Source organism: Ornithodoros turicata, chromosome 1 (genome assembly GCF_037126465.1).
Source record: "Ornithodoros turicata isolate Travis chromosome 1, ASM3712646v1, whole genome shotgun sequence".
Lineage (NCBI taxonomy): Eukaryota > Metazoa > Arthropoda > Arachnida > Ixodida > Argasidae > Ornithodoros > Ornithodoros turicata.
The window spans coordinates 203,176,812-203,202,129 of NC_088201.1; the positions used below are offsets into that span (position 1 = coordinate 203,176,812).

Consider the following 25,318-nt stretch of genomic DNA (forward strand, 5'->3'; position numbering starts at 1 on the left):
CTTGGGGACAAGGAAGAAATGTAAGCAGGAGGCTGTATTTCTAATAGTTCTCACACAAGGTTTTATTTCACAAAATTAGGCGAGCATTTTGTAGTTTGTGCACAATTAAAGCGTAAAATGTGACACAACATTTCGCTGAAAAGTTACTGTGCCATCAGAGTACGCAAGAACTCATGCAACACGATGCTCACAATCCTACGTTGAGGAACTTGGACACGAGAAGGAACATATGACTAGTCGATCGAACACATGATTACACATCGTTAGTGCATTTATGCGATCGAGTTGCGAGATTGTTTTGTTGTATGTCGTCGACTGTTCCCACTGGCGCCATGTATTTTGTAGAATGAGTACAAATCACAATACAGAATGAACAGTACACAAGAAAAAGCGTGTGCAACATCGTCCTTATCTATCTGTTCCTCAAAGTTCACTTGAGAGTTCACAGTAACATGGTAGGTGTAGGTACACACCGCACAAGCACTTCGCCACCATTTTCACCAGAATGTAAACAATAACACGGTTGCCAACACGTTCTGGTCCTTTACGCCACTGCTGCCGCTAAACTAAAAACGAGGCTATGGGACGCCTCAAGCAGCGCTGCTATAGCAGCAGAGGACTGCTCTGCTGCCCTGTAGCCCTGTTGCTGCTGCCGCGCCGCTGCTGCTCTGCTGCTGTTGCTCGATAAAAGCTATGGGACCCGGCCCCAGGACACTTTTTCTGTTGCGTACACGAAAATTAACACAAGTTCCGTAATATCGGGGATAAAATTCTTCAAGATACATGTCAGAAAACGCTATTGTATAGTTCTGAGACATATCATCATATTTTATCTCTTTTACACTTAGCGCCACGCAACGACGTCGGCACCATTTTTTCCTCCTTTCTTCCATGGCGGTACGTGAACATGTAACATGTAAACCATCCCATCTTAAAAACCCGAGACTAGGAGACAAAAAAATGACAACACAGACAAGGTCTCAATATCTCAAGGATCTATACGACCAGCTCGCTTGCTACCTCTTTATCCTCTCATTATGTGAACATGTTCGCGGCAGAAACTTCAAAGCTCCTAGCACGCTTCTAGTAATGGCAAAGTATTTCGAGGAGAACTAAATGTGGTTCTCTGTCAATGGAGACGACATTGGGATCGTCGCTGCACAAAGAGGCTGTCTGACATTATACTTGTAAATCTATTTCCCAGTTATTATTAGTACTATATCGATGACATCCTTTGTTCCGTGCTGTCCTAGTGCTCCAGGATTGTCGGGGACGAATAACAATTGGAGAAGCAACCGGGACAGAGCATCAAGGGAGCAGGACATTCACACCCCCATGCTCGAGCCAGTCGAGAAAAACAAGATTCCATTTTCAGAACACAAGTGAGTTCTATCTAGCCGTGTGACATTGGCCTGCAGAATTCACCTCGAGTATAATTAAATGCTGTAACATGTGCAAACAAAGCAGGGTGGGTTCCAACGTTTTGCTCATTTGCAAAATCACGACGGAACTTCGAAAGCGAATTATAAGCGCTGGTTCTCTTCGAATGAGAAATAATGCATTCAGATCAAGGTGTGTGCAGCACACCAAGTGTAAAAGATGTGTCTCGTGAAACATGTTCATCCGTTCCTTACTTATCCACTCTTGTGTTCCATAAAGGAACTCATCAAAAGCAAAAAAAATCGACATGCCAAACACTCAGAAGGCCGAAAAGTCAGAAGACCGAACTGTCGAACGGCCCAATGGACAATCACAAGCCATCGAGAAATGAAAAGTGTATTTGAAAAGTTAGAACTTCTACATAAAGTAGTAGAGCAAGAAAGTCGAGTTCAGGACAGGCATTGGGAATTAATATGCTAAGGAAAGATTTTTTTTAAAGCAGAAATCACGGAATCCGCGCTATGGGTTGAGCGTTTATTGAACACGGTGGAACCTGAATAAACTGGCAGGTGGGAATTGTCAGCACCCCATCGCCTCAATAGATTATGAAGTAAATTATTAGCCTGTATCAGTGGGCAGCGTGTCGTAATGAATTAACCCTAACCTGTCCCTTTAATTTTGCCGCTGTTGATAGAGAGAGAGTTTATTTTCGAAAAGCTACCTGGAAAAGTGAATTTCCGCAGGAATTGTTTTCAGTGTTTCACTTTTTTAACGATTTATTTCATCAAACACCAATAACTTTCTTTTATTGCAATTAATTGAGCTTAGAGCTATTTTTTTTTACTCTTGGTAGTTCTGGCTGTTTGGCCTTCTTATAGTTTGGCCACCCATTTCATAGCGGTTCCACTTTTTGCAGTTATCTTTTTTTTAACTCAGTGTAAAAAAGAAAGTTTTAGAACTTATCAGCATGGAAGAACGTAGATTCTCTCAAAAAAATGTGAAGAAAAATCCGGATGTGGCAAAGGAATGCATCGGCGGACGTTGTGCCCCGGCCCCCTCTGGCATATTGAAAACTCTCCGCTTATGGATTCGACGCCGTTTTTTGCTCACCTAAAGTTGGTCTTTGGAGCCGACACCAAAAGGATCCCTTACAACAAACACAAAGTTGCAATCAACAGGTTTCATGTTGTTGTATCGCCCACTACAGCTTTCCCATTGACATTTTCACTCTATTTCTTACAACTAAAAAACTACCGTATTTTCACGCGTATTAGCCGCACCGCAGATAAGGCGCAGGACTCGTTTTTAGATACATTTTGAAAATGTTTTTGCAGATAAGCCGCGGGTAATACAACGCGACTGCTTTGTGTGCTAAACCAGTGATGCACATACAAAATCAACAGAGACGCTCAACGCTTGTCAGCGCCGTACTCCCTGCCAGCTGCCCTGTTCCCGTACTTGTCCGCGAAGTTGACGACTTTTACTTTGAAGCCGCTGTCGGGGCTGTACCTCAGCGTTGGAGCCATGCCTCACCTCAAACTGCCGTGCCCGTGTCCACGAATGCTGCTGCTCTCGTTAAATGAGAACTGACGCTTAGCTGACCACGTTTTATCCCGATGTCAGGTGTATTGAACCCTTCCTGTGGGTCTGCCGACAAAGGAGACCGTAGGGAAGGCCATAAACCCTGTCCACATTCCGGTGTCGGCATGATGTATAACAAAGGAGGTCAGTTCTAGTGTTCTACTAAGATCGGATTGTGCCCTTGTTGCGTGTTTTTCGTGGATTGACGGGTTTGTCCACTCGAATGTGGAGTGGACCCGCCCCTGTTCGGTATTGTTCGTGCACTGGCAGGGCGGTCCTGTTCCGAAAAACATGAGGCACTGTCAGCCCTTTCGTTTAACCCGGGGTATGGGGAAAGTACCAGGGAAAAATAGTCACCAGATAAGCCGCAGAGCGTCCGAGAAAAAAATAAATTGCGCATAAGCCGCGGCTAATACACGTGTATACATAACGTACATAATTATCGTATTAGGTGGAACAACCTGTGTGTTGCATGATGTGAAATGCCGAGCAATCGTCCTAAAAATCGTCCTAGCCATTTTTGCATTGTCACAACCTGCGTGTATTTTTTGATTCTCTCACTCACTTGTCTACCAGCGGCATGGCCGAGTGGGCTAAGGCGTCCGCTCGTTGGTGGTAACCAAGGTCGTGCTGAAGACTGGGAGGTGGTGGGTTCGAATCCTACCGCCGGCTGTGCTGTCTGAGGTTTTCCCTGGGTTTTCCGAAGACTTTCCAGACGAATGTCGGCACAGTTCCCCCTGAAGTCGGCCCAGGACGCATACTAACCCCCCTGTCCCCCACTCCTTCCTGCTATCCTCTCTCCGTCTGTCCACATCTGTACGTCGCTCATAGCCACAGTTGCTTCGCGGCGCTAACACCCAAAAAAAAAAAAAAACTCGTCTCTTTTTATGTCATTTCAGGAACAAAATGGTGTTTACTTCTCATTAAAGAAGAGCCAAGTGATACCTGCACATTTGAGTTCTTGAGTCCCATCCATATGGACTCAGAGATGCAAGAAATGTGCCTGTCCCCAAAGTTCAGTGTTCAGCTTTCAAGAGTAAAAGTGGAACCTCCTGACGCTGCATGTCTACACGAACAGGGCCAGATACAGGAACAGTACTGCAGCGAGCCTCCATCAAGAAGCAATAGCTACGGTAAATTATTTTATAAATCGTGTAAGGTGGTGATGTGTTTTACGGAATGTTCCCAGAGAACGTATCACAGCGAGGTTTCAGTAAGTTATGTCAGATTCACATTCAAATTCGATGCAAGTAGCGTTGTACGTATCGCTGTTACAATAATCGATACTTTTTCGATATCGGAGTGCGTATCGCGATAGTTTCTCAAGTCGGCATCGTAAAAAAGTATTTCCGTTACAAATTTACGGTAACGCATCATTACCAATATCAATACTTTTTACTGCCCCACCCTTTTTGACCGACCATATTTCTTGCTCTTATTCATTGTCAGTTGTTAGCCAAGCCCTCAACAAGCAGCTTGTGGACACGCGAATGTGCTCCGTAACCGGAATTATCAAAATGATACCAAACACATGTTCACCGTTTTTCTTTGAGACTGAAAGAAATGACTAGGGGTGTGCGAATAATCGAATTCTCGAATTCGGGTCGAATATCAAACGCTGGAACTATTCGATTCGCAAATCGAATATTCGACTTTTCCACGAATATGAACGACACAACCTGAAAGTGGGCTTCACATGATGCTTTCGTGCATGAGGTGAAGCCCGCTTTGCAAAATAGCCATTGCTGCAGGACCAGCACAGGCCAGACGGTGTTTAGTGTAAGATAACGTTACGCTACACAGAAGATAAGAAGATGAAGATAACATTAATTTCGCAGACATCGTCTGTGGAAGGGATGGCACCCCTCCCACATACAGTTCAGCAGTGACGACGAGGGACCTTAATTTGTGAGGTTACCTTTAAGAAGTTAGGACTCTTAAGTAATGACTACAGACTCAGCCCGCAAACAAGAAGGGTGTTTTAAAGATGTCCTTTATGTCTAAATTTTCAGCAGTGCAGGTTCCTCGGGTGAGAGCACAGAAACTAAAGGGCGTTCATGGCAAAGCTGAAGCAGGATGCCAATTCGTTTGTTTCATAAATGGCCTGTGGTTGTCTGAAACAACTACAGCCTCATCTGTATAACATGCTACTGCCTGACATAAAATTATGAAATGAAGGTAACCACTCCAGTATCCAGTACTGTGATGTAAAATTAAATAAGTAGGGGCTTTAAACAGAAGAATTGCATGGTTCTCTTGTGACAGTTAATGCCAGAAAAATTACCCTAAAGCCATGGGCCACAAAATGGAAACTTTTAGTGCAAAAGTCACATATTGTAAATTTTGCACGAATATTCGATATTCGATTTTGTATTCGGAATTTTTTCCCCCGATTCGATTCGATATTCGATTCGACTTAAAATATTCGGATTCGCACACCCCTTAAAATAACCATGCTGTGCTCAACAAAAGAGTTGAGGTCAACGAACAGAGGTAAAGATTTTGACAGTGCGCTCTGGGTTCCACTGCTAAGCTGCTGTGTCGCACTGAGTCGCGCTCACATATATTGTGGCATTGTTAACTTTGGATAGGATTCCTGGGTCATTGAACTCCATGGTATGTGTGGGCCTGACACTAACGCAATTGTCACGCTTGCCTCTGTCAGCTGCCGGAGACACCACGGCTTGCAAGGATGGCAGAAGATTTCAAGAACCCGCTACTGATAAAAGTCAAGCATAAAGCTTTCCGAGCTACATATGAAATATGCAGTCTTTTCACTGCAAAACTGTTCACGTAAGCGATATTTCCACGTTGTACCAAATCCGTATTTTAAACAAAAGTATTGCCCAAAGTATCGAGATATTTAGACAAAAATGTAGAGAACTGATAACAAGGTACACTCAGACGTTTCGTCCGTCATGCGACGGGCATCATCAGTGCCAAACTGAATGAGAGATTACACAACCGGTTGCTATTTAAGGAGATCGGAGTATCGTTCGGGAAGGGGGCCTCTGTTTTTGTTACAAACTGAGGGGTCACCGCGTATGTGCCAAGATTTTGACAGTGCGCTCTGGACTCCACCGCTAAGCTGCCGTGTCGCACTGGGTCACGCTCACATATATTGTTGTTAAGTAGGAGTTCTCCACCTTTGTCTAGTTACGTCATCACCCGGCTTTTGGAGTATTTTTGCAAAGTATCGAGTTACTTTTTTTAGTAACGGTAGCGGTACTTTGTTACCGTAAAAAAGAACTGTCGATATCAGTATTTCGATACTTTTTACTCAAGTAACGAGTATCAGTATCGCGATACCATATTTTGTTAATGGGTACAACACTGATTGCAAGTCAGGGCTATCTCTTTTTTTTTTCAATAAAAACCGGATTCGGCCACAGCCTTTCCAAGTGCGTTCGGAGCAGTGGTATCCAATCCGATGCGAGTCGCTTCTGCTTGGGCTCCCAGTGGCATGCAGGGTGTAGGAGACACCATTCGTAACACGCTTTGCCTAACGTACCGATCATGGCGGCTCCCACGTTGAGATTCCCCCCTTGGCTGGCTTGGTTTCTAGTTATTGTGAGAGTTCTATGCGTGATTCGAATATATAATAATCGAATAATTTGAATTGGAATAATATATAATAATTCGAATAATATTAAAAGGGTCACGATAATTTAACAAACAATTGTTATTGTTGCTCGCTGATTTGCTCTTATGATCATTATGTCTGCACTTTCAGATGCCATCTTCCTCGCAGTATTTATGGTAGTAGTTCAGCTACCGTATTTGTTCGATTCTGAGGCGGTCACGACGTCTATGGCCGGGGTGCACTTTAGCCATTAAAATTAGGGAAAAATCTATACTCACCCATAAGGAAAACTAGAACAACATTTATTGCATACAGAACACTCGCAAGTCATCGAGGTCCAAGTAGTCCGTGTTTTCTTTGTTGCTGTCTCCCAGAGCTCATCATCCTCAAGTCCATCAAGAGAGTTCGACATGCAATATTTCGTCGGCAACCCACTGAGCCACCGTGGATGGCGACGCCCGCTTCAAGCGCCCTGATGGTGTTGGGGGCGACACTGTCTGAACTCATCCACTCGTTGTAGAGGCATCTTACGTTATCTTTAAATGGCTGGTTCAGGTATACGTCTAATGGTTGAAGGCGACTGGTCATACTTCCGGGTATGATAACCAAAATGTCCCCAAAACGTGTCAAAGACCAGCATGGCCTGGCGGCATAGAAGAGACCCAGGTCGGCGACACCACACAATCTTTACCCAATCCAACACAAGTTCTTCTTTCATTCCCCCTTCTCTTGACATCACATGATGACACCCTTCGGAAACGGTTCGTTTGCTGGAATTGTCTTGCATTTAAACACGATGTATGGGGGCAGATTTTTGCCGTCGGTGGTACACGCGAGCATTAACGGTGATCCGTGACTTCTCGTTTCTGGTGGTTTTAACGGTCACTTGATGTTCACCCTTCTTGTGAACAGTCTGGCTGGAAGGCATATCAAAGAAAGTCTCCGAACTGGCCCAGCAGAAAATCGTAGCTCTTGCGCAGGTCAATCACATACCTCTGAAAGGACGCCAATTCGTCTTCGTAGTCATTTGGCAACGTTTGTGACACGGACGTCCGTGTTCTCAGGGAGAAACCTGCCTGCTTCATGTACTTCTGCACCCAGCCTCTGCTTGCTTTGGAGTCACTTGATGGAATGCCGGCACGTTCCCGTGCGAGCTCTCTTGCCTTGATCTGGATCATTTCTGTTGTCACCGTGAAAAAGCTTTTCCTCCAGTCCACGACGAACTCCGTCAGATGCTCCTCCAGTTCCGAGAATGTCCCCTTTCGTGGGCCAGTGAATGCTTTCCTCATGGCCGAGCACGTGAACAGGGAGTCCTTGTTCTTCCTCCACCGACGCACGTTGTTCTCCGGAACGTTATGCTTTCTTCCCGCTGCAGAGTTGCCTAAGGATTCAGCGTCAAGGCTAACCTTCCTCTTGAAAGCCGCATCGTAGGGCACATGATGGGTTGCCGTCAATAATCGTTTTGCGAATCACACTGGAAATCGGTAGCAACTGGAACTGCCGAGTGCTGATGGCCGCAATATCGCGACACCGAAACGAAACTTTACAGGAAGACGCTGCACCCCCACGGTCACGTGGGCGAAAGGGGAGAGGACAGGCGAGGGCGCCTGCGGTTGCATGATGGCGCGTCGCTAAAGGCTCCGGTCACGAATGTAAGGCGGGGGCCGCTTTTGGACTCCACTTTTGCGAAAAAAACCTTGCCTTAGAATCGAATAAATACGATATTTAAACACTGTATCTATATTTCGTATTGAGATACTCATATCGAAAAGTATTTATGAAGAGGATTTAAATACCCCTTTCAACAAAATATTTTGCATTTACATTTATATACTCAAAAAATGTATTTATGCCCATCCCTGGAGTGTGCTTCGAGTCCCGGGAAAAGTGCCCACGCCTCCCGCTAGGGGATTTGCTTGTGACGCCCCTATTGGCGCTGCATGGGGTGTATGCCGCTTCACCCTTCCAAGACTCAAATCTTTTCACCCAACAACCCTTTCCCACGCTTCAACTCGTGCAGCATTGGCTGTTGTGGCGCCACGACTTTTCGTTACTGGCGACAGTGCACACCTCTGGATGCAATACAGTTAAACTAGGCTCGGAAAAAGTACAGAGGTGGTCGTCATGTGACTCGAAGCCTTGCAGTGTGGCTCGCTTCACAACCTTTTTATTTTTTTTCTTCAGGAGTGACAGCTGGGATGTGTCACATTAAAGAAGAAGCTAGAGAGGAATCTCCAAAGGAACATCCAATCATGGAAGTGGAAACGGAGCCTTACAATATTGCAATCTCGACAGAACAGGACCAAATGGGACGCAGCTGTGAGTCAAAATCAGAAAGTAAGTAAAAAATGGTCGAGGAGATTTAGCCAGTACCAAACTCACTTGCATGATATGCGCAAAAAAAGGGATACAACAGAAATGCACTTTAGCTTTTTGACGGACAGACACGTATCAGCTTTCCAGCACGTGTTCTGTTCAATGGAAGATTCTCAAAGTTACGGGAAATAGACATGGAGATTCTTTATCAAATTTCGCGTCGCTGCCGAATCTCGGTATAAGGAAATAGATAACGACCAAGTTGCATTTTTTGTGGTCATGGGGCTTCACTGAAGTAGATGCCTTCCGTATGTTTCGCCTCTCTCTCTTGGTTACGGAACTGTTAGGAATTCCTGTTATTAATTATGTATTCTGTGTTAAAATCCGGGCTTCGAAAACTGCCGTCGATTCTGAAGCCATTCCAGAGCTGTTCAGCAGCGTTAGTTCCTCTTCTGGACCTTGTGACACACTCAAAAAATCCGCATTTAAAAAGGCATTTCATTTGGCGTGATGAAAAGAAATCCGGATTCAAAGTGATTCGATTTACTTGAACAAATTTAGATCTGGACTCAATTTGGATTTGATGTAAATCTGTTTTGTCTCCTGAAATCAGTCACACTATGCAGAAGTGGTCATCACGTGACTCAAAGCCTTGCAATGTAGCTTACTTCAATAATATTTTACTTCAATAATGTTTTCCCTCAATAACGTTTTGCTTCAGGTGTGACAGTTGGGATGTGTGACATTAAAGAAGAACCTCAAGAGGAAGCTTCAAGTGAACATCCAATCATGGAACTCAAAACTGATCCTTACAATATTGCAATCTCGACAGAACAGGACCAGATGGGATACAACTGTGGTTCAACGTCAGAAGGTAAATACAAAATGGTCGGAGAGATTTAGTCAATAGTGGCAATATGGAAAAAAAAGTGGGATGCAACAGAAATGCACTTTAGTTTTCTGACAGACAGACACATATCAGCTCTCCAGACCAGACACACTGTTCCGTGAAAGCTTCTCAAAGTGGGCAAACGAGACGTGGAGATCCTTTGTCACAGATAATACTGTCATGCTTGCTCTCGAATGTTGGGAAATATTCATCGAGTACAAACATTATTGCCCTACTTGCCGTTGAGGAGCCTGGAAAAAGAAAAAAGTTAAGTTTCGTGCGAACTGTACATTCCGATATGGCAAGCAGTGGACGTTGCTTGCCACAAAAAAAGCCACTTGAAAAAAGCTGGATTTTTTGGACCACAGTAATCGCAAAACACCACGGGACAACAAGATCGAGAACGAATGTAATTAAGGAGTAACTGCATAGTTCTCACAGCAGTTGTCTTGCATGCTGGATCCAGCAATCACAGTGGACTCCTCCTAAACGGAATTCCGAGGGAATGGAAATATTGTTCCATTTATCGGAAGTGTCATTTGAGCAAGGTACGCAGATTCAATGAAATGCAACTTTATTTCGACATAATCAACTTCCACTATTGTAGCTAGCAAGAAAAAAAAAAGAATTAACAGCTATTCTCTTCGCATTTTTCGATTTTTTTACAAAATATACCTGCATGCATGAGGTTTGGAGAAAATTTCATGTACATCTCAATTGTCTGCAGTGAGGTTTATCTTTCTATTCTGCCGAGCAAACTGCGCCTCTTCTCGCGTCCAGGTTTCCGATATTACCTGTCACTATCATACATAGGTGGGGAAGTTACATTAATTTCTAGTGCACTACTGTTACTACTTTTTCAAAATGTATGTTATTCGTTACTGTTGCGGTAGTAGGTAGCGCGTTACTAACGCTGTTACTTCTGGTAAGGAATTCCGTTACTTTTGCATTACTTCACCAGTTGTCCTTGTAGTATGTACCATTTTTGGTTGAGCCACATAAGTGCATTCCGCAAATCAATACAAGCAATGTTGGGCACAAACAAGGGTCACGCACAAACACAACTTACATGTACGATTTACTGCAACGCAGAAGTAGTTTATGTATGTTTTTGTGTGTTTATGTAGTAGTTTGTATAATTTTCATCTGTGAGCTTCGCCCGTTGGGCTGAGAGGACGACTAATGACCAGTGTGTGCTCCTTGTCAAGGTTGATCGAGATGGTGACCTTTTATCTCACACAGTACAAATCCAAACGTTCACAGGAACGTTCACGGGACGGCGATGCCTGAAAGCTCTGTCCACTGATCTAGTGGCTCCAACGGAAGAACGCGAACGTTAGCAAACAATAAGGCGCACCCACCACGTCATTGTACAGTATTTTTGCAGAGGCTGTAGTTATCATGGATAAATGCTGTAAAATCATTTAATTTTGCAGCCCTAAATTTTCGCGGATCAAGTAGGGATATATTCGCAACAACTAAATTTCGCGCGCTCCTCGAGTTCCTCGAATTTTCTCGATTCGCAAAATTTGCGAAAATTAAGGTCTCGCGAAATTAAAAGGGCAATCCACGTGAGACGACCAAGTGCTTCGGAGCGATCGAGCTGATTGGTGTAGGTGCTAATCTGTTGGCCAGATAGATCGCTTTCCAACCCAGACAAGGCGAAGCTCGCGTCATTTCTGCGCTCGGAAATTGCGTACTTCTTGTTTCGGCTCATTTGCATAACGACATTCAGCGTCGGACATTTCAACACACGTGCGCATTTAATGGAATGGCTTTCAACAATGAATATCTTCCGTTCTGCTATCCCGTTTTTACGCGAAATTCCTTAATTAAAGAATTAATGAATTTGAGGTAATTAATGAACTCAAAAGCGGCATCTATTTCGTTCCACTATTTTTTAAACAAAAATTTTGTGACGAATAAAAAAAAAAAACACCCTGTACAGTCAAACTCCTTTGTAGCGAACACCTTTTTAACGAAAATGCCACTATAGCAAATTTTTTTTGCGGTCCCGCTGGAGCCTATAGGTTCAATAATAGACATCCTTTTTAACGAAAATACCTTTACTGCAAATTTTTTTTGCTGTCCGCTGAGTTTCGTTGTAAAGGAGTTTGACTGTATATGGATAATGACCAGTGCTATGGTGTTGGTGGATGATGGCAAACAACCTGCAAGAATTGAATGACAAGTTTTCCTGGAGTTGTGCCTCCAGGGTCGACTATGAAACGAAACTCTAAAGCATAAACAGCATATCAGGAGACGAAATTGTTACTGCTAAAAACACCACAAATGAAGCCTGGAACCTAAGATGAAAGAAAAACAAACAAAATATTAGGTATGGGAGATATTCGTTTATAGAAAGTGGATCAAAGTGGGCACGTTACACAGCTGTGCCGATTTTTCAACATCGGCGGCGGCGCGGCGACAGTTTTGGTACGGCGGCGGCGCACTCCTCTACGTGGGTGTCGATGTGACCTCTTTGTCAATGTTGAAGATGAATGGAAAAAAATCAGGGATTTTCCCGGATTCTGCAGGCACGGTCCTCGCTCAAGCTTTCAAGTTTAGACGTTGAAGCAATACGTATTCCCGAACACGCAGTAACGCATAATGCCGTTACGCGTTAGTTAAAATGTTATGACGTTACATTACTCATTACTTTTCTCTCAAATGTAATGCATTACCATATTTCACTACTTGAATGTAACACGTTACCGGTAACGCACTAGTTTGTATTGCGTTACTCCCCACCTATGCTATCATATAGCATCACCCACATCACCATTCAATGCGCAGCATGCTATGACGACATTGTTGACCTTGGCATATCAAATTTCATGGTTTCTATTTTTTGGTTTGCTCTTGCGATCATGTCCCCGAATTATCCACAATATTGACGCAAGTGAAGCCCCTTCATATGGCTGTATCTTGAAAGACTTCATGAAGACACACGTGGACGCGAGCTAAGCCTAACATTGTATGAGTGACTGAAGGATCGGATTTGGATTGAACTGGCTACGACTTCCGCCAGGGCTGTCAGACGTGAATGGTAATCTTCCAGGTTCGGCGGCATCTCGGTACTTCCACTTCGTTCCATTTCCCCGAAGTACATAAAACGGGTTGTTTCAATTATCTGAAGATTTTTATCATTGCATCTATAGGAAACCAACCAAACGTGACCCTATTGTTCCGTTTATCCGTAATTTCCGTTTAACCGAGTTTCGTTTAGTGGGAGTTCAATGTACATCATTTCACGTGACAACACCAATAACCGACCACAACGTTAAATGTTACAGCAAAGTGAGTTCTCCCTCCCTTCCCTCTCACCCGTACATGGGACGCCGTAAAGAGATGTCAGCTACCTACGGGCTTCGTTAAATAGAACGTATTGAAAGAAAAGCGCTTCGTTAAACTGAGTGCAGGTATACGTTGTCGTTTATGTGGAATTACACATAAACAATGTGTTTAACGGAGGATTTCATTAAATCTACGTTTGCATAAACAGACACATATGCATAGAATGTACAACAAATTCTTAAGGAAGTATGCGATGTTGCGAGTGCATCAGAATACCTACTACAGAGTGTCTAAAAAAGGCCATGTATATGCAGGATTCACCGGGAGTCGTTAATTCCTTGGATGATGGGAGAAAAATTGTGCTTGAAACATATCTCTCATGAAGTTTAGGTATGGACAGTTCTCGTAACCGTCAAGACCAGGTTGCTATCCCCGACGGCTGCCCTATTTATACGTTTGGAATGGCTCAGGAGTACCGTAGTTTCACGCATATGCGCTGCAGCGCAGTCACGATCAAGTCGTAAGAAAGTTGTTGATTCCGTCTGGTATGAGAAAAAATCAAATGGGGGGTTGCGCCGCTCATAACGAGAGGCTGATAAATGCCGTTCATTTCATTAATCGCTACCGCACTGGATCTCACACACTCCTGGTGAAATTGAGGGATCCAGAACTGGAGATGTCCAACACCATTTACCCGTACTGAATGACATTAAAATCTGGGCAGGTTGGTTATTCATTTAAAAGCGATAAAACCACATTGCTAAGGTAGTGCAGCCATCATCATACCTGTTTGTCCTTTGTCCTTTTTTACCCAGCGCCGAGGTTTCATCGGTTTTTTAAATTTATTTACCCAGCCTTCAGTCAGGGTTCACTCAGCTGTCAGACCTACCGAACCTGCGAGACGTCTTACTTGGATCATGGGCCTATCCAAGAATCCAATCAAAACGCCTATCCGATCCACGAACCTATCCGAACAGAGCCATTTTCCACCCAACAAACATATAATAGGAGAGAAATAAATCTGTTAACTAGTGATGGGACGAATCCAGAATTTTACGAATCCGAATCAAATCCAGGGAAGGTTTTGTGAATCCACGAATCTCAGATCTTTCGAATCCTTTCTCTAAAAAAGCGTCAAAAGCAAAAAAAAAAACAAAAAAAAACACTTTTGCTGATAAGTGGTCTGAAGCAGTGTATGATATACATTTGTTTAATTAAAAACAAATTAGATAATAGTGCAGTTTCAGGAGAAAATATACCCCTATAGTTCTTCTTAACCATAATTATTATGTCTGCTCCTTCGTGTTCCCTGAATCTCAGGATTTTACAATATGCATCATCTTCACCAGCTCGCTTGCTTGCTCCGTGGCCATTTTTTAAATAATTTATTTAACGTGTTGTTCAATGACTGCAAGATATACGTATATATATTATATTACACATGTTTATAAGTCCCAAACGTCGCCACACCAGCATTGGACAGCTGTTTCGGCCTTATTGGGCCTTCATCAGCAATGCGTAGGTGGGCGACGTTTGAGCGAGTGGCGTCGGAAGGTCACGTGGAACGTGATGTCTTCCCGTCAGGGTGAGTGACTCACCTCTGAAAGCCCAGTGCGAAGCCAGTAAAGTATTAAATGAAGAAAAATAGCATACGCTCACTCTCCCTGACGGGAGGACATCACGTTCCACGTGACCTTCCGACGCCACTTGCTCAAACGTTGCCCACCTACGCATTGCTGATGAAGGCCCAATAAGGCCGAAACAGCTGTCCAATGCTGGTGTGGCGACGTTTGGGACTTATAAACATATGTTCAACGTGCAGCCAAAGAGCGTATGCTATTTTTCTTCATTTATTATATTACACATATATATATATATATTATGCATAAATTCTCGAGTGAATTATTTCCATAAAACTAAGTATCTATCAAACAGAAAACCGTGATACTTTTAAACTTATAGTGTTACAGTTCCCACCTCAACTCTTGCAAGTTTAGAGCACTGTAAAAAAAAAAAAACAAGAATACATTCGCTGGCCAATGAGGCTTTCTGCAGACTCCGGACGCCAATTTTAGAAACAAAACAAAGACGTGGTTGGTGGATTCGAGAGATTCGATTTGCTGTTTCGGGCACAGGGATTCGGTTTCGCGAATCTCGAATCCTTGTCTTGGATTCGAGGATTTGATTCGCACATTCCTAGTTTTAACACGACAGAGCTTGATCACAATGGCACAGCGAGCGCATACCATGTGCATGATTAGAGCACGCCTGCTGTGAAAAATTTGCGCTATCACCACAAGTGGCGCTGACGGCAGTAAACAGGAGCGCCCTCTGGCCGAGGCGAACGGGCGTTAGAAGTATGAAGCGAACCAGGAGTGGGCTCGGTGCAATGTTTGCAAAAGCTGGGACATTGGGATTCTAATGACTAATATTTAGGATTAGGATTCTAATGACTAATATTTAGGATTAGGATTCTAATGACTAATATTTAGGATTAGGATTCTAATGACTAATATTTAAGATTAGGATTGTAATGACTAATATTTTATGTTTCCCCGATTCCCGCCCTGCGCAATACCGAGTTGGTTGAACATGTTTGTGGCCTACTGCTACGTGAACGAAACGCTGCCTCCTGTTGCATATTAAATTAGTTTTCGGCCATATTGTCGTTAAATATTCGCGTCACTTTAATTCCACAGCTTACAGAGGGATCAACAGCGCGGGTAGCGCACTGAAATGTCGACACCCCCCCAAGTACGTTCCGAAGTAGGACGGTTAGCACAAAAAAATGTTTCAGCTCGCCCTACTCCTCCTTTTCAATATGGCGTATATTTAGGGCCTGACTTTTTCGGGTTTTATTTTTAGCCAAATTCGGGGGGTAAATATCGGGTGATATTTTTCATTTGAAAATTCGGGTGTATTCGGGTTAAATCCCGTTACGGCATATTCTGTCATCAGTAATTCGGGTGTATTCGGGTGATTTTTTTTTTTTTATTATAAATTTGTCTTAACATGGAACTAATGTTTAGCAATGTTATCAAACTTTATTTTAATGCACGCTTATGAGTGTGCCATGCGACCCGGATGTTTTCGGGTAGATTCGGGTTAAACCCGAATTTTACAGGTTTCGTTCGGGGGGTAAATATTGGGCGGATACGGGTTTAACCCGAAAAAGTCGGGCCCTACGTATATTGCACGTTGGTCTCATCCAGGTAACTGCAAACACTGCCAGTGCACGTGACAGCGGTCGCCGCCACAAGTGCGAGGCTGGTGCGGCGCCAACGACCATTTCAGTCAGGTGCCGCCTCTGCCAAAAAAATTCTGCCCGTCTCCTAGATGTATCTCATGCTCTCAAGCTTGCATGTCGGAGCTCGTAAGTGCTGCTCTGGCTCTTTGATGTGTGGAGGAAGGAGACGCGGGAAAGAACCGTCGAGATGCCCCGGAAACTTCACCAAGGCGTGTGCCGAGCACGTAATACATGGTTTGCGTCTCTGAAAGACCGTTTAGTAGAAGCACCAGAGTATGAGGGACAGAGTTCAGCGAGCGCGTTGGGTAGAGTCGTTACTTCAAGGAGTACAGAGGGCCTCCCAAAAATTTTCAGGTTAAGATGTCTGATGAAAGCATGTGTCAATTTACCGACTAACACGAAAGGTCTTGATGTGTGCAATTTGCTTCCGAGAAAAGAAAAAAAAACACGCAGAAATATGGCTTTGTGCGTTCACCATTAACCAGCCACTCCATGTATAATGATGAAGAGAAGCATGATGCCATGTTACAGGGTCCGCAAATTCTGGGTCGCGAGTCATTGGGGGTCAGCGCTCTGTTCCTTTGCGGCTGTAAACCAGTTTTGCCAGTTCTCCCAGAGAATTGCGGGATAGAAGGAGCGGCCGAATCACGACCGAGGAGGGAGCAGTGCTTTTTCACAGCCCCGAACAGCCAAGTAGCAGACACCATTTCTCTGAGCCAATCAGCGAGCGTGGGCTCAGTAGCATCAGCGCGAAGTCGCAGGCAGATCGCTGGCTGATGCTGCTCCTCCACCACCCTTGCACACAGTCACCTTTTGTGGCGTACTTTAAATTTGATTTCTACAAATAGTTACGACTCTGCGGCGTGAGTTACTTCTCGTGGTGCATCTTACTGGCCTACGTAACAGTTTGGTAGGAAGTAAATGTTGTAGGAGTTGAAAGAGGGCCTTCCAAAAATGTTTCCAAAAACAACTTGCTCTCAAATGAACGACCGTGTTTCAATTATAGCGAATTCGGGTGGTCATTTCGTAGCAACACGTCCGAGCGCTCGGAAATTGCTAGGTCAGCGACTGAGCTGGATCACGTGGCCGTCGCCACCCGAACACGATTGCCAGGAATCCAGCGGTTTTACGTACTTTGATCACGCTAGGGGTGTCTTAGTCGCCCGTCTTCGAGTTCTGTCGTCTGCTAAACCACGTGATTTCAACATGCGGGCCTATGAGGGCACTCGCCACCATTGCAGTGCGGATGTGACGACACCGGATACAGTTGAGCAATCTGCTGCTCGATCGTTTTGCGACCGGGCAAAAAAAGTGCTAGCTGGCAAATTCCGAGCACTCGGAAAGCGCCACGCGAACATGCGAGATTGCTTCATTTTTGACCTAGCAACCATGACTGTTTGAGATCTGGCAAAAAAAAGTTGCTACGAAATGGCCTCCCGAATTCGCCATTACTAAAGCTAGTTACTAAAGCCATTACTAGTGCAACTAAAGTTAGTTCACACCGCGCTACCGTGTAGAAGAAAAACACAGTGAAAATAGAGCAGTCTTTGGCAGTAACGAATGGGATGCACACTGCTGTATCTTTCAATGCTGATTCACTGAATTGTAGCCCACAACAGTTCTCACGAATGTTCCACTGTAAACATTTATCTTCACGTCCTTTGGATACCGACCAATATAGTGCGCTTCACAACGCACAGTGTGTTTTTCACCGGGACTGCTCCACGGTGTGACACACACATGCATGCACAGCATGGACTGAAAACACTGTTGCACGAGCCAAAACGACGTTCACTGCTTAGCGCCGAAGCAAGAAAGAGTCCGGTATAACTTCGATTGTAGATACATAACGGAATCAAAGGTTTGAATTATGATAACAGGGTCGAAATTAACATAGTGTGTAACGTAATTTGAAGTCAACTAGTTTTTGCATTTTAGTGGCCCCTTGAAGTGGAACCAAACGACAGAAGTGCAAGGGTGCAGGCGAGCTGGTACATCATAAAACAATGATATAACCGTGTCTCATCAAAACACTAAAATCTGTCTGTAAATGAAAGAGGAGGATAATCTGTTGTGCAAAAGCGGTAGAACGTGTTGTGTTCTTGTGTTTTCTTCATTGTCTCAGGTTTAAACTCGCATAGACATGGCTCCATGCCTTTATCCTTAACTCGCCACGCCTTCATCCTTAACCCGCCACGCCTTCACCCTTAACTCGCCACGCCTTCATCCTTAACTCGCCTCGCCTTCACCCTTAACTCGCCACTCCGGGTATTACGAGGAGGAAAAGGTACGATGCCATGTCACCGATGACGTTATAAGGAGAACTCGTTCTGGTTTGCCGGTCAGTGGTGGTCAGCGCTTTGTTCCTTTGCTGCCATAAATCAGTTTTGACAGTTCTCCCGGAGAATTGGGGGTAGGAGGAGCGGCCAAATCATTACCGAGCGAGGGGAAGGGCTTTTTAGGAACCCCGAACTGCTGAACAGCTGACGACAGAGAAGTAGCAGACAACATTTCTCTAGACCAATCACGAGGTCCCAGGCAGATCATAGGCTGGTACTGCTTTTCACCGCCGTTGCGCACTGTCTCTTTTTGCGGCGCATTTTAAATTCATTTTCCGCAATTATTATGACTCTGTGGGGTGAATTATTTCGCATGGTGCATCTCGCTGGCCTACTTAACAGCTTTATAGGAAGAAAACAGGGTGTTAAAAATGACTTCTGCACTACTTTAAGTAAATGTAAATAAATGTATGTCTTTAACAATTGTATCACCCTCATGGTCACTCTCATAAAAAAGTAACTGTAATGTAACGAAGTTGCTTGTTCTCAGTAACAGTAACTGTGTAACTCGAGCAAGAAAGTAACTATAACTGCAACTTTGCTGCTATTTTTGGCACATCAACTGTAACCCTTTATTTTTTTTTATGAGTAACTTACCCAAGACTGGTCCAGCTAGTGTTCCTCCTGTAGGTGGCCGACGAATAAATTGACTCTGTTATTCAGAGGTAAGGATGAGTTGCAAATGTATGGCCAGGCGTCGTTGAGGAACAAGAAAAAGCGGTGTAAGACGACAAGCATTCTCTCTCACCTTCTGTTTGTTGCTTTGTATGTTGCTTTGTAGCTCCTGCGGGCGACACAGGTGATGTGATATCTGGAAAGGAGGCAGTAACAACTTTCGCTGTAAGAACGAACGAGATCAATAAATTGTATTTATTTTCTTAGCAAAAGCGCTATCTGAGAAACGTCATCATGACAATGAAAAAACGGCTAAGAAGCAAGCGAGCTGGTGAAGATGATGCGTTTCTCAGACACAAACACGAAGTCTCAAACACAGCTCGACTTCGTGTTTGTGTCTGTCCTTTCGTGTTCCCTATTCTCGGGGTTTTACATTATGCGTCATCATGACGTTGGTAAACAGACTGAAACCGAAACACATTGGAAGGGGAGGGTTGGGTTCCATGAATCATTGGAATGTGTCATTGAATTGAATCATTGAATTGTGTCATCCATAGCGGACCTACAGAGGGCCAACTCAAGGGCCTAGAGGTCTACTTTAACTGCGCTGCCCGATGTCCCCCAGCTCAGTGCGCAAGAGCACGTCCACTTAACTTGAAGTGTGGATTCCATGTCTGTCATGCCGAAAGAATAGCTGCCGGCTTAGCTTGGGCACTTCAACCCGTTGTACAGCTCACAATTCACAATGACCAACTACGAAAATCAAGTATCAGCTATGGCTGAAACACTCCGGTGTGCCACTGTATAGACAGGTGCTCACAGACCGGTACGCATGAAGAACATTATCTTAAAGAATTGTTTTTTGCTAGGCTGCTAGGGAAGCGCTCGTTTCAACGTACCCATGGCTTCGGTCCAATGTAAAGTTCTAACAAGACTAGCTGCTCAGACAGTGCAGCTTCATTAAATCCGTGTTGTAGGATATGTTTCAGCCCTTTCAGAAAGAGTGCACTATCAAAATACAGTAACGGTTCCAGAAAGAGCTGAGAAATTTTTTTACTTCCCTACTCATATTACCAGCTTTATTATATTCGGGATTTCAGTGATGTATCAAAGTATTCACGATGCAGTATAGATAGGGCCTGACTTTTTAGGGTTAAACCCGTATCCGCCCGATATTTAACCCCCGAACGAAATCTGTAAAATTCGGGTTTAACCCGAATCTACCCGAAAACATCCGGGTCGCGTGGCACACTCATAAGCGTGCATTAAAATAAAGTTTGATAACATTGCTAAACATTAGTTCCACGTTAAGACAAATTTTTATTAAACAATAAAAAATCACCCGAATACACCCGAATTCCTGACGACAGAATATGCCGTAACGGGATTTAACCCGAATACACCCGAATTTTCCAATGAAAAATATCGCCCGATTTTTACCCCCCGAATTTGGGCAAAAATAAAACCCGAAAAAGTCAGGCCCTAAGTATAGAGTACCTGTATCGAAAATCAGTTTCGTTTCTGTGTATCTTGTATCGGAAATACAATTTTTGAGGGTATCGAGTATCAGTATCGAAGATACTTTTTTGAAGTATCGTGCCCAGCCCTGAACTCTACCAAGCTGGTTTCGCTGTCGAATGCTATGATGTCATTTCTTTATAAACAGGGAGAGGCCTATAGTGTGGGCACTTGAAACACGCATCTCAAAACGTGCTATAGCGTATTATACAGTTGCTGGTACAGCAACTTGAATGCCTCCTAGGAACTGACCAAGCAAGCTTCGATTATGTGAAATAACTTTTCTGTGACCCTTTCATCACTCTCTCATTTGTCATGCAACACTGCACAAAACAGAACATTGGCGTCTTCTGTGTTGTCCTGTTGGACGAGGACATAGCGCTCGCAGTAGAGTGCCCACATGACCAAATGGACGTTTTAGTGAATATTAGTGGCAGTTGACTAGCGCTCAGGCTCATTTGTGGCAACCCCCATTGTTTAATTCCACACCTATGCTGCCATTCGTACTATACGATCAGATTCGAGCGCCACGGGCCACGGTGGTAGCGTAAGTGTTCGCCTTTTGATCCCGAGATTGCGGGATCGAACCTGGCCGAGGACACCAGCAACTTGGAGTCAGGGTACAAGTTGCTTAGACACGCCGTCTTCTGCGGGGGACGTCAAATACGGAGGGCCGTGTGGTGAGGCATCGCACGTCAAAGAACCCTCAGGTGGCCAAAAGCAATCCACAGATTGACCGCTGTGGCATCGCTCGTAATCTCAGTTGTCTCGTGACGTAAACCACAAATTATATAGTATATAGATTGGAGCACCAAGCACAGTTTGTATGCACCGGCCGTACAGCTTTGACATATTTAAACAATACGAAGATTTACTAAAAATTACGTAACACGACATAGAGACGCCAGCGGCTCGAGAAAGCAAACACACCCAAATTACATGACCACAAAATAAAAATAAATGCTCATACAAAAAAGGATTGAGTGACTGTCCTGGACTGAGCTCTGGGCCTTCCGTCTGAAAGTTTTGCTCATATACCAGATGGGGGGCAGCAGCATTCATCTTGGGGCATGAATAGTACACACGGGGGATTATTTAGAGTCAGACGCGAGCAGTGTGACAGCAAACGCGGCATCATCAAGTTTTTCAAAAAAATCGTCAGTTAGAGATGTGCCCGTACTGGTATGCCCTCTTAATGCGCGATTTCCAAAATTTCAGGAGCAAGAGACACCACTGCTTTGCTTCACGTTAACGACCAGCCCAGAGGCACTTGTGATCACGAACCTTCAGGATGTACTTCTTCAAAGGCACAGTTCAAGGTCAGCATAGTAATGCTCGAACCACAATTGGACAACACTCTACTAGTGACTACGAGCGATAGACCCACTGGGCGTCTTCCAGGCCAGAGCAAGCCATGTGCACTTGTGTACATGTCAAAAGACAGCCTGAGACACCACATGTGTGCACAGTGTCACGATGAGTTTGAAACATGTCCAGCTACTCCAACGGATGTTGAGATGGGAGATGAGGGCTTTAGGTACGACGTCTGTCCCCCTACATTCTCGCTATCTGGGAGCGACGAGAGCCACGTGTCAAAGGTTATTGACGAGAAGCCATGCAAATCTGATCTTTGTTCTGCACAGTTCCACCAGAGCAGGAGGCTGTGTTGTCACAGTCAAACACATATGCGCGAGAAGCTGCACAAGAGTGATCTCTGCCCAGCGAAATTCAGCGGGATTGCGCACCTTCACAAGCAGGCACACACTGGCAAACAGCCATACAGTTGCGATGCCTGCCCGGCAGAGTTCAGCGAGAGCATAAATCTACACAGTCATAAGCAGACACACACGGGCGAGAAGCCATACAAGTGCGATGTCTGCCCTGCGCAGTTCAGCCGGAGCGACCACCTACAGCTTCACAAGAAGACACACACGGGCAACAAGCAATACAAGTGCCATGCCTGCCCTGCGGAGTTCAGTGAGAGCATAAATCTACAGTGTCACACACAGATGCACACAGGCGAGAAGCCATACAAGTGCGACGTCTGCCCTGCGGAGTTCAGCCATAGCACAAGCCTGCGGCGTCACAAGCGGACGCACACGGGTGAGAAGCTACACAAATGTCATGTCTGCTCTGCAGAGTTCAGGTACCGTGGGAACCTACAGCAGCACATGCGGACACATACGGGCGAGAAGCCATACAAGTGCAATCTCTGTCCTGCGGAGTTCAGACAGAAGCCTCACCTGCTGAATCACAAGCGAACACACACGGGTGAGAAACCATACAAGTGCGACGTCTGCGCTGCGGAGTTCAGTCAGAGCGTGAGACTACAGCGGCACAAGAGAACACACACGGGTGAGAAGCCATACAAGTGCGATGTCTGCTCTGCTGAGTTCAGGCAGAGCGGGAACCTACAGCAGCACAAGCGATCACACACGGGCGAGAAACCATACAAGTGCGACGTCTGCTCTGCTGAGTTCAGCCGGAGTGCTCACCTGCAGCTTCACAAACGGACACACACAGGCGAGAAACCATACAAGTGCGACGTCTGCCCTGCAGAGTTCAGTCGGAGCGGGAACCTACAGCAGCACAAGTGGACACACACAGGCGAGAAGCCATACAAATGCAATGTCTGCCCTGCTGAGTTCAGCCACAGCGCCACCCTACGCCGTCACAAGGGGACACACATGGGTGAGAAACCATTCAAGTGTGATGTCTGCTTTGTAGAGTTCAGCCAGAGCGGAAACCTACAGCAGCACAAGCGGACACACACAGGCGAGAAGCCATACAAGTGCGATGTCTGTCCTGCAGAGTTCCGTTACAGAGGGCATCTACAGTGTCACAAGTGGACACACACGGGCAAAAAGCCATACACGTGTGATGTCTGCCCTGCTGGGTTCAGTCACAGAGGGCGCCTACAGCGGCACAAGCTGACACACACGGGTGAGAAGCCATACAAGTGCAATGTCTGCACTGCAGAGTTTAGTCAGAAAGTTTATCTACAGCAGCACAAGGGAACACACACTGGTGGGAAGCCATACAAGTGTGACGTCTGCACTGCGGAGTTCAGCCAGAGCAGGAACTTACAGCAGCACAAACGGACACACACAGGCGAGAACCTGTACAAGTGCGATCTCTGTCCTGCAGAGTTCGTCCAGAGCTCGAGCCTGTCGTATCACAAGCTGACACACAGAAGTGAGAAGCCCCACAAGTGAGATCTCTGCACTGAGGCTTTCAGCCAGATCAGGCACCTAAGCAGACACACACTGGCGAAAAACCTTACAGGTGCAATGTCTGCCATCCAGAGTTCAGCTGAAGTGAGAGCCTAGAGAATCACAAGCGGACACACACACAGAGAAGAAGCCACGCAAGTGCGATGTCTGCCTTGAGGTTTTCAGCGAGAATGCGACCCTACAGCATCGCAAATGAACACACATGGGCAAGAAGCCAGACAAATGTGATGTTTGGTACGGAGTTCAGACGCAGTCAGCACCTACAGGGTCGCAAGTGGACGCACATGTGTGAGCTCTGCCCTGCGAGAGTTCAGTGAGAGAAGGAACCTACAACACCATAAACACATGATTAAGCTATGCCTTGCTATCGAGCCATGTGAACATAAATGTTAGTCACACACGCCTGACCTTATAGCCTATCAGATGATTGTTATCGTGAGCTCCACAGCTCCAAATGCTGAGCTATGGTCCTATCACAAAAGGGATACACACGAGCGAGAAGCCACACAAACGTGATCTCTGTCCTTCCGTGTTCTACAAAAGCACATAGGCTGCGGAATCACAAGTGGAGACACGAGGCCGTACCAGTGTGATATCTGTCCTGCAACCAGAGCACGAATGTGGTACCACAAGCGAAAACACTCGTGCAGGAAGCCCTGCAAGAGCGAACTCTCTTTCAAGGTTCAGCGATCATGTAGACCTACAGCGCCACATGCGGGCGAGGAGCCAGTGCTCTTAAAGGGACTACGAAATTTCCCGAACCCCCATACTTTTTTGCGATGGAAACTGTTCTTCCCGCAGAGAAACTAATATGCCACAAATTTTTCCGGACGAAATCGCTCCACTCTGCGAGGAGCGCGCGCTGGAAATGTCTCTTCCGCGTTCCTCCTCTCCCGCGCATATTTCCCTGCCGATGGTGTAACTGTACGGACCGCTCTTCGGTTCCCCGTTACGTCACCGGTGTTGCACAATGGCAAGTAATGCCGCGAGCTCGCGCTGTGGCTGCCGCCACTGCCGAAATCTGCCGATCGCACGAAAGCTGCTGTCATGGAGATTTCCACTCCCGATGAACGCATACGCGGGATCCTACGGCGCATGCTCCTGGCGGGATTCTCGGCTCGGCAACACGTCACGATGACGTGTTGCTGAGCCGGCCGCGGTCGCGTCAAGTTACCCGTTGTGTCTCCGCTCGGCAACTCGTCACGGCGCGGCGCCAGCTTCAGTCCAGTTTCATAGTCCCTTTAAGCAGCTACGTATATGCCTTATGAAGCCGCACACAAGTGGGGCCTTTTAGGGTTAAATAAATGTAATGAAAGTGCA

General features: G+C 45.3%; 1 protein-coding gene across 1 annotated transcript; it reads left to right on the plus strand.

Moving 5' to 3' along the window:
• Positions 1 to 854: 854 nt before the first annotated feature.
• LOC135378969 (zinc finger protein 431-like) lies at positions 855 to 25,318 on the plus strand. The gene is made up of 6 exons (XM_064612167.1): positions 855 to 897; positions 1,254 to 1,382; positions 3,861 to 4,094; positions 8,729 to 8,881; positions 9,582 to 9,734; positions 21,984 to 25,318. The coding sequence occupies exons 3-6, from the start codon at positions 3,938 to 3,940 to the stop codon at positions 23,978 to 23,980; spliced, it is 2,460 nt and encodes an 819-aa protein (XP_064468237.1). The 5' UTR covers positions 855 to 897; positions 1,254 to 1,382; positions 3,861 to 3,937; the 3' UTR covers positions 23,981 to 25,318.